Raw genomic sequence first — 13,349 nt, 5'->3', positions numbered from 1 at the left:
GTTATTTTTTGCGGGGTACAATCAAATAGAGTGGGTTGAATATCAAATACAAACAAGTCTTCCAATTGAGAGAGAACATCAAAACGACTGATCGACAGTGATATGTCCGTGGGTTGTAGTGGTATGATTAATATTTTCTACTTTTTAATTTTTTTTTTTATGGTTGTTTCTGACATTGATACTTTTTTTGGGTTCCCGATATATCGGAACAATTCAACCTATATGGAAGGGCTTCTTCTAATCGAGAAAATCTGTGTTGATTCAAGGAGACAATCTCTTTACCAAGGAAAATTTTGCATAGAAACTCGTAGTAATTCCAATGCGTAATTCTATGAATGTGGCTCTAGCAAGGGGCTGGAACATTGTTGGAATATTATTAAACAGTTGGAATATTATTAAACAGTCGGAATATTATTAAACAGAATAAAATAGAATAGAAGACACACGGTTTTAGTACACGGGTTTTCACTGTGTTTCCTTATTTAGCTAACGTCTTTCTTTTTTAGAGTCGGTTGGTTTGTGGTGTGTAACCTTTTTTTCCGAAAAACAAAAAGCTGTTTCTGTGTAGATTTCGCGATTGACGAATATCAACGCCGGAAGAACCGTCACCGTGACAAAACCAGTAGCATTTAAAGGGAAAGAGAGAGAGAAAATAAAAATGGTGGGGTACGTAGTCAGCTCACAATAAGTCCCAAGCACCGACAATGTTATTTGCTGTGAGATAAGAAGATGGGTATTAATGTTGTCCCATTTTTCTTTTTCTTTTTTGTATTTTATTTATTTCAAGATCCTGCCAGGTTGGGCACATCCAATTTTTTAACGAACAAAAATTGGTTTCTTACAGCCATCTCTATCTCTCTTCTTTCTTATTTCCCCCTTAATGATTTTTTTGTTGGTTTCTTTTCAGGATATTGGGGAAATAGAACTACAGATAATTCTTCCTACTTCTTCTTTTTTTTTTTGTTCTCTCTCTGTGAAGGTTGTTTACATGGCAATGGTTTACTTAATATCAACGGAACAATTATTTTTTGCCTTGCACACATTTTTTTTACCTAAAATGGTCATCTTTCGTCAAGATAAGCTCTTTGAGCGACTCTTGAAGCCTGAAAAAATCTATTTTCCACATGAAATTTTTAACGCACTAAAAAAGCTAAAAAAAGAAAAAATAGCACTAATAAGGACTGAGGGGTGGGCGAGAAGTATATTTTTCCAGGGTCTCTTTTGTGATAGCCGCACGCTTAATGAGGCCCGAAGAAAAAATATTAAAAATATAAAAAAAATAGAAAAAAAGAATTAAGTGTGTTATAGTCCTTCTTAAAGAGCTTTTATTACTGGCAGACTCCTATTTTTAACTTACAATCTGAAGTCAATGAACATTAACAAAAATTAAAAACTAAAAATTAAAAAAAATTATGTTAGAATTCAAGGAAAATTTGAGAAACTGGTTTGAGAAAGAGAATTGGAAAAGGGTGTTATTCTTTTGTCCTAAGTTTAGGATTTGAAAAAAAAAATACTTCAGGCAAAAAAATAATACTATACATGGATTTTTCTTATCTTGTTTAGTTTCGCACTAAAGCTTTAACATATTTCTTCTTGTGTGAATATTGTTTGCCATTCATATTTCATTAAAAAAATAAGAATAAAAACAAAATGTCATAAAATTACGGTGTTCTCTATATTAAAATACACTCGGACATATAAATGATTAAGGAAATGTAAAGTCACCTGATGCAAAAAATTTCATTATTTTAGACCAATTGGTCTACAAGAGTAAACCATAAAATTTCGAAATAATAAAATAAAATAAAATAAAATTAAAAAAAACTAATATAGAATAAACGTAATGTTCTATATCGTGTCTTTTTGTTGTTTTTTTGGTTGTTTTTTTGTTGTTTATTTTTGTTGTTTTTTTTTCGATTTTATTCATTGCACATGTGAAAATAGTTTAGAAAAATCTGGACAAATTGGCATAAGTTGATACCAAAGTCATGAACCCGTGTTGGAGTTTTTACTTTATGAGCAAAATAAAACATAAAAAAAAATACATGGGTCTTATTTTTTTTTAGTATACTTTTTGATTCATTTGTGGAAGTAGGATTTACAAAATTGAACACCGATTTACTAGATCCACAAAAAAGTACTTTGGAAATGTGTTACAGAGCTGTGCCAAGTTATTTCAATAATTGGAGTAAAAATAACCTGATAATAACTATCTGACATCTTATCTATTCAATATTTATTTGTTCTGATAAGTATTACTAATAAGAAATAAAATGGAAACAGATATATAGCTAAACAATAATTCAAACAATTTTGATAGATTATGGTTTATAAGTTGGAGAACAATAAATCTACTATTGTAACAAGATCTGTTTTTTGAGGTCCCTAAAAAAATAGAAAATAATTAAAATAAGCGTTTTAGATATTCAGCTAGGTCAGTTTTGCAAACTTCAAATAACTTTCAAGGAAATGGTATTGAACAGTTATTCAAAACTCATTTTCAACAAAAGAGAAGCATACAAAAAATAGACAAATTTAACAATTTACAAGACGATCATGCTTCACGAGACACATTTTCATTTTTTTATAAAAAAGAATTATAGTACTGGAGTACGATAATTATCACATGATAAATAAAATGCTAAAAGCTCACATTCGATCGCCGACTAGTAACACAGTATACGAGAATAGATTTGTGACTATCCGTCAGCAATGATCCACAGTTGGACCTGAATTATAGGCCCAATTGAAGCACGATCAACCAATCAAATAGCAGTATTCTACTCGTTATACACGGATATAGTCAGATGACCGTGTCCTACTCTAATATTTAAACACGTTTATATACCTGCAGCGTATGTATGGATGAGTATCGATAAAACGCAGCGTCAGCAGTGGATGAACAACTTAGTCATATATATATATATCTATGTATTCTTGCTATTGTGATACTACTATCACGATCGGCCGACGTTTAGCTTAGTTGCGAAATATCCGAGGCACGGGGGGGAAAAGTGAGTGGTTTTTTCTTGAAAAAAATACGCCATTGCTCCGACCATAGACGGCAATCACCTATATACGTCACTTTCTTAGATTAAACTTCTTGTTAAATAACGCTTCTCTCACTCTCTCTATATATATTATATATTGAAATCAATTGGGTTAGGTACCATATGAGACTAGTACTGGACTTTCAGTGTGAGGGGGTCTTCTCCTACAATTAGCAAGTTCTGGTATTCCACAGGAAACCCCGTGGGAGCGGAAACGGAACCAAGGAAGGAAAAAAAAACTAGCGCATCTCTCTGCTCGAGGGGAATTACAAACTTGTATATATTATAAATATGTTATTACAACTATAAAATTTTTATTATACTTCTTATTTGAATGTAAATTTTTCTTTCAGGGACTTTAAAGAAATAAAGGACGATTTACCAAAGCCTACCTCCTCTTATATATCGCTGGATATAATATAAAAAGATATTACTATCGAAATAATAATAAATAAAAAAAAAATAGGATATAAAACTGATTACAGATTTACTACCTCAAAAAAAAACAAAAATTTAAAATAAAACCTATAAAATAATGTCTCAAACTATTCCACAATATTCTTATTCTGATTATGCTAAGTTTGCCCTAGCTGGTGCTATTGGTTGTGGTTCTACACACTCCAGTATGGTTCCTATTGATGTTGTTAAGACTAGAATCCAACTAGAACCAACTGTTTACAACAAGGGTATGGTTGGCTCTTTCCGTAAGATTATTGCCGAGGAAGGTGCTGGTGCTTTGTTGACTGGTTTCGGCCCAACTTTGCTAGGTTACTCTATCCAAGGTGCTTTCAAGTTCGGTGGTTACGAAGTTTTCAAGAAGTTCTTCATCGACACTTTGGGTTACGACACTGCTGCTCGTTACAAGAACTCTGTCTACATTGGTTCTGCCGCTGCTGCTGAATTCTTGGCTGATATTGCCTTGTGTCCATTGGAGGCTACCAGAATTAGATTGGTTTCTCAGCCTACTTTCGCTAATGGTTTAGTTGGTGGTTTCTCTAGAATCCTAAAGGAAGAAGGTGTCGGTTCTTTCTACAGTGGTTTCACCCCAATCTTGTTCAAGCAAATTCCATATAATATTGCTAAGTTCTTGGTCTTCGAACGTGCTTCCGAATTGTACTTCTCCTTGGCTCCACCAAAGGACACTCTATCCCAGCCAGTTCTAACCGGTATCAACTTGTTGTCCGGTTTGACCGCCGGTCTAGCTGCTGCCATTGTCTCCCAACCAGCTGACACTTTACTATCTAAGGTTAACAAGACAAGTAAGGCTCCAGGTCAAAGTACCGTTGGTCTATTGTTCCAATTGGCCAAGCAACTTGGTTTCGTCGGTTCTTTCGCTGGTCTACCTACTCGTTTGGTTATGGTTGGTACCTTGACTTCTCTACAATTCGGTATTTACGGTCAATTGAAGAAGACTTTGGGTTGTGCTCCATCCATCGAAATTGCTGGCAGTGGTCACTAAGCATTAAAATAGTTTTGGATTTCATATCTCTTCATTTTTCATTATTATTTTTTCTCACTTTTTGTCTATATGGTAGACATTATATCTTTACTTATATTCCTTAAGTGCAAAGAAATCAAAAAGAAATTCCCAATAAATTTTTGTTTTCCTGTCAATTTCCAATATTCCAGCTAAAATTTTATTAATTCAAACAAATATAAATTCCCATTCCTGCAATTCATTTCAGATCATTACAAAGTATCCTGATGAAATTCATAATTGAAATATAAAACTAGATCCTAATTTGTCGGGAGTAACGGGTAACTTGTGCAGAGCATACCAACTATACACCATACTGTATGATCGATGTTTCTAGCAAATAGTGTTGTAAAAGTGTTCTATTTATACAAAACCACTTTTCCACTTTTCTTGTATTTAAAATATAAAAAATTATGCAAAATAGTACCCTTCTATATATTGTTATATTCCAATATTAGCGTATTCTTAACAATTTTTGTTCTTATCATATGTTATTATTGCGAAATAAAGAATATCTAAAAAAAATAATGCAATGGGTAATCTAGTTATAATTCTATATGTAGTTTATAAAAATTTGAAAGTTGGTTAATTATTGAATTTAACAGTTTATTTACTCGCATAATGCAGAGATGAATTTACCAGGTTTTTCTGATCTCATCAAAGCTTCGCCTACCAAAAATCCATGAACTCCATCTTTTTTATAGTTTTCTGCGTCGGATGGAGATGTTATACCAGATAAGGCAATGAGCAAAGTGCCAGAAGGCACGTGACTAATCAACGCACTAGTTGTGTTTAAGTCAACATTAAACGAATGTAGATCTCTGTTATTAACACCAATAACCTTGGAACCGATATCAATAGCTATGTCAAGTTCCTCTTTTGAGTTCACTTCCACTAAAGGTTCCAAATCTAGTTGTTTGGCGAATTTGTACAGATTGGCTAATTCTTCCTTTGTTAGCATCTTTACAATTAATAGGACAGTATCCGCACCAGCTAGCCTGGCTTCTAAAATCTGATATTCAGAGAAAATAAACTCCTTTCTCAGTATGCAAGGTCTTTCGGTTGGTTTGTCCCTAAACTCATTATCAACAGCTCTACGAATATTTATTAGATCCTGGATGGAACCCTTGAACCAATGTGGTTCAGTTAGTACTGAAATGGCCGCAGCGCCGGCTCTGGCATATTTTAAACCTTGTTCTGCAGCTACAGCATCAATGCAAATGTCACCCTTTGAAGGAGATGCACGCTTAACCTCTGCCAATACGACAGCTCTTGACTTAGAAGACTTCAGTTTGTCATAGAAGTTATTTACAGGTGGGGCTAGTCCTAATTTCAAGTTTTCCTCCATGTCCTTTCTTGTAAACCCTGGAGTTCTACTTTGTTCCTCAACGTCTTCTCTCCTTTGAGCGTAGATCTTATCCAAGATAGATCCACTGGCGCCAGTTGTTGAGGTAACCTTTGATAGCTTTCTGTTTTTCTCATTTTCTTCCCAGGTTCCACCGGTAACTTCCAGTATGTTTTTTATCATTAGATGGCCTTCTTCTGTCAGAATGGATTCTGGGTGAAATTGTACACCTTCTACGGTGTATTCCTTGTGTCTTACACCCATGATAATGCCCTGATCGGTTCTTGCTGTTACTTCTAGGACATCTGGGAGGGACTGCTGAGTACCAGCTAACGAGTGGTACCTAGTCACAGCAACACCTTGAGGCACATTTCTAAAGAAACCGCGGTTGTCATGGAAGATTGAGGAGGTCTTACCATGCACAATTTCACCAGCATAAGCAACCTCACCACCAAAAACCTCGAACATGCATTGTTGGCCCATGCAAACACCAAAGACAGGAATCTTACCGGCGAAATGCCTGATACAGTCTCTAGAGATACCAGAATCGGTGCTAGGGTGGCCTGGCCCAGGGGAGATCACCAATATCTCAGGCTTCAATGCCACAACTCCATCAACAGTAATCTTATCGTTACGGAAAACCTCTACGTCCGCACCTTCCTGACACAGGTACTCATAGATATTCCAAGTGAAGGAATCGTAATTATCAATCAAAACAACTCTGCGGCCCATTCTTTTCCCTTGCTAAATACTTTTATGCCTCTAAAGTGCTAGTTCTAAAAGAGGCAATGACTGAAATCCAAGATAAATTGACCGTCAAAAAGCTTTTCAAATACTCGATTATGAATCTCTAAAACTCAAATCTCTTGCTCTCATCGAGAACTGGTGGTGCATAGACACAGTAAAAACCGTGGCAATATTGAGTCATATATCGTACTATACGTAGTATAACGTGTATAGTATAAAATGATATCATTCCGTATAGAGGTATATAATACACGTGCAATCCTATACTTATATACGTATATCATGTGATCTGCATAAAACGTGACTGTCTCGTATAAAGTGTGTTATTGGTTTTGAGCCTCTCAGTTGGTATTTTTTTTTTACATTTGTTTTTTTTTTTAATAGCTTGTGTGTGTAGCTTTGAAGGAAGAGCCTAAAGATTACAATAAAGCATATGGAAGTACACACGTACACGTACAAGGGAGGTATTTTTGATCTGTACTAGGGATTGGGGGCTAAAGTAGACAAGTTTAAAACGCTGTAAAAATTACTGTTTTAATAAGATACTAGTCAACATCGACTAAAGTTAGGAATTGGAAGAATTTAGTATAAAGGTGAAGAAATCAAAAATAATAAAAATCAGAGATGTCCGGGATCATTGATGCGTCTTCGACGTTAAGGAAGAGAAAACATTTAAGGAAGGGTATTACTTTTACGCTTATGATTGTGGGTCAATCTGGGTGTGGTCGTTCTACCTTTATTAACACTTTGTGTGGTCAGCAAGTTGTGGATGTTTCCACTACGGTGATGCTGCCTACGGACACGAGTACTGAGGTTGAGTTGCAATTGAGGGAGGAGACTGTGGAGCTGGAGGATGATCAGGGTGTTAAGATCCAATTGAACATTGTGGACACCCCAGGATTTGGAGACTCTCTAGATAACACGAGGTCTTTTGATGTTATATCTGATTACATCCGTCACCAGTACGATGAGATCCTGCTAGAAGAAAGCAGAGTCCGTAGAAACCCTAGATTTAAGGATGGTAGAGCTCATTGTTGTCTCTACATGATTGTTCCAACAGGCCACGGTTTAAAAGAGATGGATATCGAGTTTATGAGACAGTTGGGCTCCCTTGTGAATGTTATTCCAGTTATAAGCAAAGCTGACTCTTTAACGCCAGAGGAATTGAAGCTCAATAAGAAGTTGATCATGGAGGATATTGATCGTCATAACCTCCCAATCTATAATTTCCCGTTTGATGAAGAAGACGTGACAGATGAAGATTATGAAACAAACACATACCTCCGTTCATTGTTACCCTTTTCTGTGATTGGCTCTAATGACGTTTTTGATATTGGTGATTCCACCATGATCAGAGGTAGAAAATATCCATGGGGGATGCTGGACGTTGAAGATACCTCGATATCCGATTTCGTTGTGCTGAGAAACGCTTTACTGATTTCTCATCTAAATGACTTGAAGGATTACACTCATGAAATATTATATGAGCGTTATAGAACTGAGGCTCTATCAGGTGAGACTAGTTTCAACTTCAGGAATGACATAGCTCCTCAAACCCAACATAGAATGGACATGGCTGTCCCACAAAGAGCATCGCAATCACCAATTTCTCAACAGTCACCATCTATGATGAATCATGGAGATAATCAATCAACTACTGATACATATATGGCTCGTGAAGAACAAATACGATTAGAAGAAGAGAGGCTAAAGGCTTTCGAAGAAAGAGTGCAACAAGAATTACTGCTGAAGAGAAAGGAACTGCTACAAAGAGAACAAGAATTGAGAGAAATTGAAGAGAGACTTGAAAGAGAAGCAAAACAAAAACAAGAGACCTCTTACTAAGTTAATTATAGCCTCGCTGTAAGACAGCAAATAAACTCACAAAAATAAACTTGGAGCAACCATCTATATAAATATTTTAAGCTATATACATATACAATTGGAATTTCTTAGAACTTTTTGCAGAACTATTAAACGTCAGGATTTTATTAATAGTGCATAAAAGGATAACTATCATCGAACCAGTGCTTGTTTCTTTTTTCATTTCTTATTCTTTTTGTTAGCAAAAGGCACTTTATTACCTTTGCTTGATAAACGCGAACAAAACATTAAATTTACAAATTTTCATGATACTTGTATTTATTATGGAAATGATATTTTATTGTGTGAAAATAACTTACATTATGTGTTTAGTATGTAAAGAGGGAATTCTATTAAAATTTATATTATTGTGCTACCTTGGGAGCCTCCTTCCAGAATTTACCGGCCATATGCGTTACAAAGAACAGAGGTCTTAATGGGTCTTCCTTATCGTATGTCTCTGGAACATTAAATGAGAACGATGGGAAAACCAATAGATCACTCAAGATTCTGGCTTTAGATAAGCCTGTGAAATCCTTCCAAGTAACTTTTCTGTCGACACCACTTTTTATGTAGTCGTTCAAGTACTCAAACACTGCATCAGTAAAGATACCAGAACCTGTGTAACTCATAATATTCAGATCGTTTCTGACATTAAAGCTACCTGTACTTGCATTTTCAAGATCCTTCATATTAGTTTCCACAATTTTGGCAACAACCTCTCTGATGACAGGATGTCCTGGTTTGGTTTGTATCACCCAAGTACCGAATTGTAGTCTTCTAACATAATGAGACCTCCAATCTTTCTCTTTACCATCATGTTCAATACCAATGATCAACCCTATATCACTTGGAGAAACTGTCTCTGGAATCCAATTTGGAATTGGTTGTAAAGGTGTAGTGTCAATATCGACGTACGTACCACCTTTCGCCAACAAAATCAGGTATTTGAAGAAGTCAACTTGCAAAATTCTATGGGGAAGGTTATCATAGGTCTCTAAAATTTCAGGAATACCAGAATAGTAATGATGCACTACAGCACGCATCATGTTTTCGTCAAATACCTCATGAACAAAACCTGGGTTTTTTTCCTGCCATACAGCTTTGACATGTGCTATATCCTGTGTGTTTAAACTACCAGAGAATGTTTGCCATAAGAAAGCTGGAAACTTTATCTTACCATCATATTCAAAGTTAAAAGCTAATCTTTCACGTAGAGAAGCATCTGGAGATAGTTGTTTTAGGTTTCTCAATTTACGTTCTAAGACTTTTCTCTCTCTCTCAAACTGTTTACTCTGTTCCTCCTGTTTCATCTTTATGTCTTCTGCCAGCTTAGCAAACTTTGCCATTATGTCAGAGTCTACCTTTTGATTAGAATTGGCAATATTGATGCTTTGTGTGATTTCCTTAGGTAAATTTTGTAGGATGTTCTGGATATCTGTTGCTCTTGAATTAAAAGAAAATTTCAGCAGTAGGGCCAAACCGACAATCCCAGCTAAGAGATACAAGATCGATCTTGTACTCTTAAATATAACTCTTTTCTTAGCCATTGTATATTATAGTTTTGTAACTGTGCTTTCGAGTTGGTGTGTATATGCTCCGATCTATCTTTTTCAGAATTTCGTTACTTTCAGTATAACACTATCCTTATCTTGGACTTGTTAACGTTCCAATATTCAAATTTGAAATGCAGTACCTTTTCAAGTTAGTACAGTTTACAATCGAGAACTTGCCTTCTGCCTTATAAAATGAACCACAAATAGCTATCAGTAATAGAAGACCCTCTCAAAGTTGGAATGTCGTCTAATACACTATATTAACACCCTATGAACTTCAGATATAGACGTATTAAGAAGCTCAAAAACTGTGAAATTAGATATTAACAATGTAAATAATTAATTAAAATTGATCGCGATGGGCCAAAAGAACAAACAAAAAAAAAATGTTACTCGTATTAAATGATCTATATCAAAATATATATAATAAGGACATATTGGTAGCTGGTTGCCATTATCTATTATCTATATATTAATACGATCAGGTATTTCAAGTATACTTCGGGACCATTTGTATCTCCAGGGTATACTGAAACATGAGCTTCTTTAAGATGTAAGGAAGAATGTTGAACTCAAGGTTCTATGCAAATAATGAATTGTCGACAATTCGGAATTGCTTTGTCATCTCTAGGAGAATCTTGTAGCTCGCTTCGACTCTATCCGGTAATTTATTATCCTGCAGTTCACTTGCCACCAGAGGAACGTTAATAGACATGACGACATCTGTCTCTACGTCGACTAGCCTCTTTAATGCCAGGCAGATCACTAAGGTTTCCTTCAGTTCTTTCTTCCCCCATTTATAGGCTGATTCAGCTAGGACACATGTAATACTACCGTCCGACTGTTTCTCCTTTCTCAGTATTTCGAACCCGTCGCCACCATTTAGAGCAGTTATATCTTCCAGATGGACTTGTAGTGCACTGTCGTCATCTTTTGCCTCCACCCTCTGTAGCAAGTCCACTATAACACTTTCATTGGTACCCAGTCCGTCCTCTGCTTGTGCAGCTTCAGCATCCTGTCGACTGTTTACGAACACTTCCTGTGTATCGGGAACCTCCCGCAACATAGAGGCGTCGAGGAACCCATCTGGTATATATGTCGTAATAGCTCCGCCGTACAATTCAGTTACACCCATACCTTCAATGTTGTGTTGTATGGTTTTCTTTCTGCCAAATATAAGTAATTGAGTTATTTCTACAATCATTTCAATAATATCATCTCACACTGGACCTTTTTCACTTAGAGGTCATCGGGAACGTTACGTAACACATTTAATTGAACAGACAGATGATAAAATATTATTTCAAAGAGTCTGCACTGTTGATTTAATGTTTGGAGCCGGTACATATAACAAGTTATCGGCAATTATAAGAGTATATCGCAAATAATATAAATGTCTAACTATAGTGTATATATAGTGCCGGCCCGCATTGAACTTACGGGACACACCGATATCGTGGAAGAAGTGAACTTCGATGAAGTAGCCCAGCTACGAGGGAAAGAACTCAATGGCTGTGATTTAACCGCAAGAGTGCCCGACCACCATGCACAAGTGGTGTATAACGGTAAACTCCACACACTTGAAAAGTTAGTTTCCTTCGAAAGAGAACAAGAGTTGTCTAACCAAGAGGTCGACGCGTTTCACGAAACGGTTGATCTACTGAACACCATCCATTCTTAAAAGGGTCCAGTAGGATAAAAAGAACAGTTGTATAATATAGCTAGCTAAAAAAAACACTAATCACTTTGTATAATATAATCAAAACCAAATACAATATATTTATTGAGTTATATCACGGCCTCTACCCAGTTTTACACAACATATGTCACGGCGATGCGTGTGGCCGTGCATGTGATTCAATTCAGTTTGTGTGTGTAAGGGTGGAAAGGGGAGGGCGAAGAGTTTTATAAATCACATGCATATAGTATCAACAAGGGGAGTCGACCAGTATATATATATATATATTAAGTATGCTAGCCTCTGGAATACTCAATTTGTTTCTTTCGGAGTACCTCTTGTTTAATTTTATACTCTATAAAACCAACAACAAAACAATAGTTACCAAAGCTCCATAATGATATTCGATACTGAGTTCGTTGAGGATAAGATCCTCCAGATTGAGAATTGGGTTGATATATTGACAGAGGCCATTGACTATGATGGACCATACTTTATTACAGCATTATTGTTTATTATGTTCAATCCTATCTTCTGGAATATTGTTGCCCGTCTAGAGTACTATACTCACTTCTTGACTAAATTGACTGGGTCTGCCAAGAGAGGCTGTTACTTGTTAGCTGCTACGATCTTCTGTCTTGGTATCGCCAGAGATTTGACCTTCGAGAAGGCTCTACGTTTCCAGGAGATCTCTCCATTGTTAGACACACCTACAATTAAGAACATTGGTTATGTCTTGTTGGGTGTTGGTCAGGTGCTAGTCCTTTCCTCCATGTACCAATTGGGAATTACTGGTACTTATCTAGGTGACTACTTTGGTATTTTAATGAAGGACAGAGTCACTGCTTTCCCATTCAACGTCTCTAACAATCCAATGTACCAAGGTTCTACCATGTCTTTCGTCGGTACCACATTAATTTCCGGTAAACCTGCCGGCCTTGTGCTAGCCTTTTTTGTTCACTTCATGTACTACTTTGCATTGAAGTTCGAAGAACCTTTCACTACAGAGATTTACTCCAGACGTGATCAAGAAAGAGCTGCCAAGAAGAATTGATAACAATCACTCTACATTCATGGGCATATCCTTTACTACTACTTGTACTATTATTATATAAAAAAAAAATAAGACATGTATTTCACAAAATAAAAACTGTAATAATTTATTGCAAAAAGAGATGTGTAGTCGTTGTCCACAACTAACGAATATAATCATGTTAGCAATACCACTATAGATATATTGTAATAAGCACAGAGTAAAAATAGTAAAAACGAATGTACAAGTAAAAAGTTAATGCCTCCTGTGGGAATTGAACCCACGATCCCCGCATTACGAGTGCGATGCCTTACCACTTGGCCAAAGAGGCGATTTTGTTTTGTTATTGACTGACGTAAAATTTGCGTCCATTAAAAAAATGAATTTTCTACGACTTAGAATCAAGAACCTCACTGTAACGTATAATGCTGTGTATTTACTACGTATGTAATTGTCACACGAAAACTATCCCAAGCAATAGTTTCTTTATTTTTCTGTTAGAAGAGCTTCAATGATTGATTACCAACCCGACCTAATGTTGCGCTGATGCGCTATCACACTACAAATATAAGAACTTTTGCAATTTTAAGTAAGGCCAGG

At 36.0% G+C, this 13,349-nt stretch overlaps 8 protein-coding genes across 8 annotated transcripts; 4 read left to right on the top strand and 4 right to left on the bottom strand.

The window, feature by feature from the left end:
* Positions 1–1,762: 1,762 nt before the first annotated feature.
* RNJ42_02616 (uncharacterized protein) lies at positions 1,763–1,927 on the bottom strand (the record flags this gene model as incomplete). The annotated part of the gene is made up of 1 exon (XM_071052781.1): positions 1,763–1,927. One exon carries the CDS (start codon positions 1,925–1,927, stop codon positions 1,763–1,765), a length of 165 nt encoding a protein of 54 aa, XP_070906628.1.
* Positions 1,928–3,585: 1,658 nt separating this feature from the next.
* On the top strand, positions 3,586–4,509 carry MIR1 (Mir1p; the record flags this gene model as incomplete). Its single annotated transcript, XM_071052780.1, has 1 exon — positions 3,586–4,509. One exon carries the CDS (start codon positions 3,586–3,588, stop codon positions 4,507–4,509), a length of 924 nt encoding a protein of 307 aa, XP_070906627.1.
* Positions 4,510–5,137: 628 nt separating this feature from the next.
* Positions 5,138–6,604, bottom strand: TRP3 (bifunctional anthranilate synthase/indole-3-glycerol-phosphate synthase; the record flags this gene model as incomplete). The annotated part of the gene is made up of 1 exon (XM_071052779.1): positions 5,138–6,604. One exon carries the CDS (start codon positions 6,602–6,604, stop codon positions 5,138–5,140), a length of 1,467 nt encoding a protein of 488 aa, XP_070906626.1.
* A 639-nt stretch (positions 6,605–7,243) lies between these two features.
* CDC11 (septin CDC11) lies at positions 7,244–8,464 on the top strand (the record flags this gene model as incomplete). The annotated part of the gene is made up of 1 exon (XM_071052778.1): positions 7,244–8,464. The coding sequence occupies one exon, from the start codon at positions 7,244–7,246 to the stop codon at positions 8,462–8,464; it is 1,221 nt and encodes a 406-aa protein (XP_070906625.1).
* Positions 8,465–8,847: 383 nt separating this feature from the next.
* HOC1 (alpha-1,6-mannosyltransferase) lies at positions 8,848–10,032 on the bottom strand (the record flags this gene model as incomplete). The annotated part of the gene is made up of 1 exon (XM_071052777.1): positions 8,848–10,032. One exon carries the CDS (start codon positions 10,030–10,032, stop codon positions 8,848–8,850), a length of 1,185 nt encoding a protein of 394 aa, XP_070906624.1.
* Positions 10,033–10,618: 586 nt separating this feature from the next.
* Positions 10,619–11,242, bottom strand: MOG1 (Ran GTPase-binding protein MOG1; the record flags this gene model as incomplete). Its single annotated transcript, XM_071052776.1, has 1 exon — positions 10,619–11,242. One exon carries the CDS (start codon positions 11,240–11,242, stop codon positions 10,619–10,621), a length of 624 nt encoding a protein of 207 aa, XP_070906623.1.
* A 189-nt stretch (positions 11,243–11,431) lies between these two features.
* On the top strand, positions 11,432–11,719 carry RNJ42_02610 (uncharacterized protein; the record flags this gene model as incomplete). The annotated part of the gene is made up of 1 exon (XM_071052775.1): positions 11,432–11,719. One exon carries the CDS (start codon positions 11,432–11,434, stop codon positions 11,717–11,719), a length of 288 nt encoding a protein of 95 aa, XP_070906622.1.
* Positions 11,720–12,113: 394 nt separating this feature from the next.
* On the top strand, positions 12,114–12,770 carry OPI3 (bifunctional phosphatidyl-N-methylethanolamine N-methyltransferase/phosphatidyl-N-dimethylethanolamine N-methyltransferase; the record flags this gene model as incomplete). Its single annotated transcript, XM_071052774.1, has 1 exon — positions 12,114–12,770. The coding sequence occupies one exon, from the start codon at positions 12,114–12,116 to the stop codon at positions 12,768–12,770; it is 657 nt and encodes a 218-aa protein (XP_070906621.1).
* Between the last annotated feature and the right edge of the window lie 579 nt (positions 12,771–13,349).

This window comes from Nakaseomyces bracarensis (assembly GCF_045282275.1).
Source record: "Nakaseomyces bracarensis strain CBM3 chromosome Unknown Scaff9_0, whole genome shotgun sequence".
Classification (NCBI taxonomy): domain Eukaryota; kingdom Fungi; phylum Ascomycota; class Saccharomycetes; order Saccharomycetales; family Saccharomycetaceae; genus Nakaseomyces; species Nakaseomyces bracarensis.
Note: the sequence above shows the minus strand (reverse complement) of the source record. Positions and strands in the feature narration are given on the sequence as shown.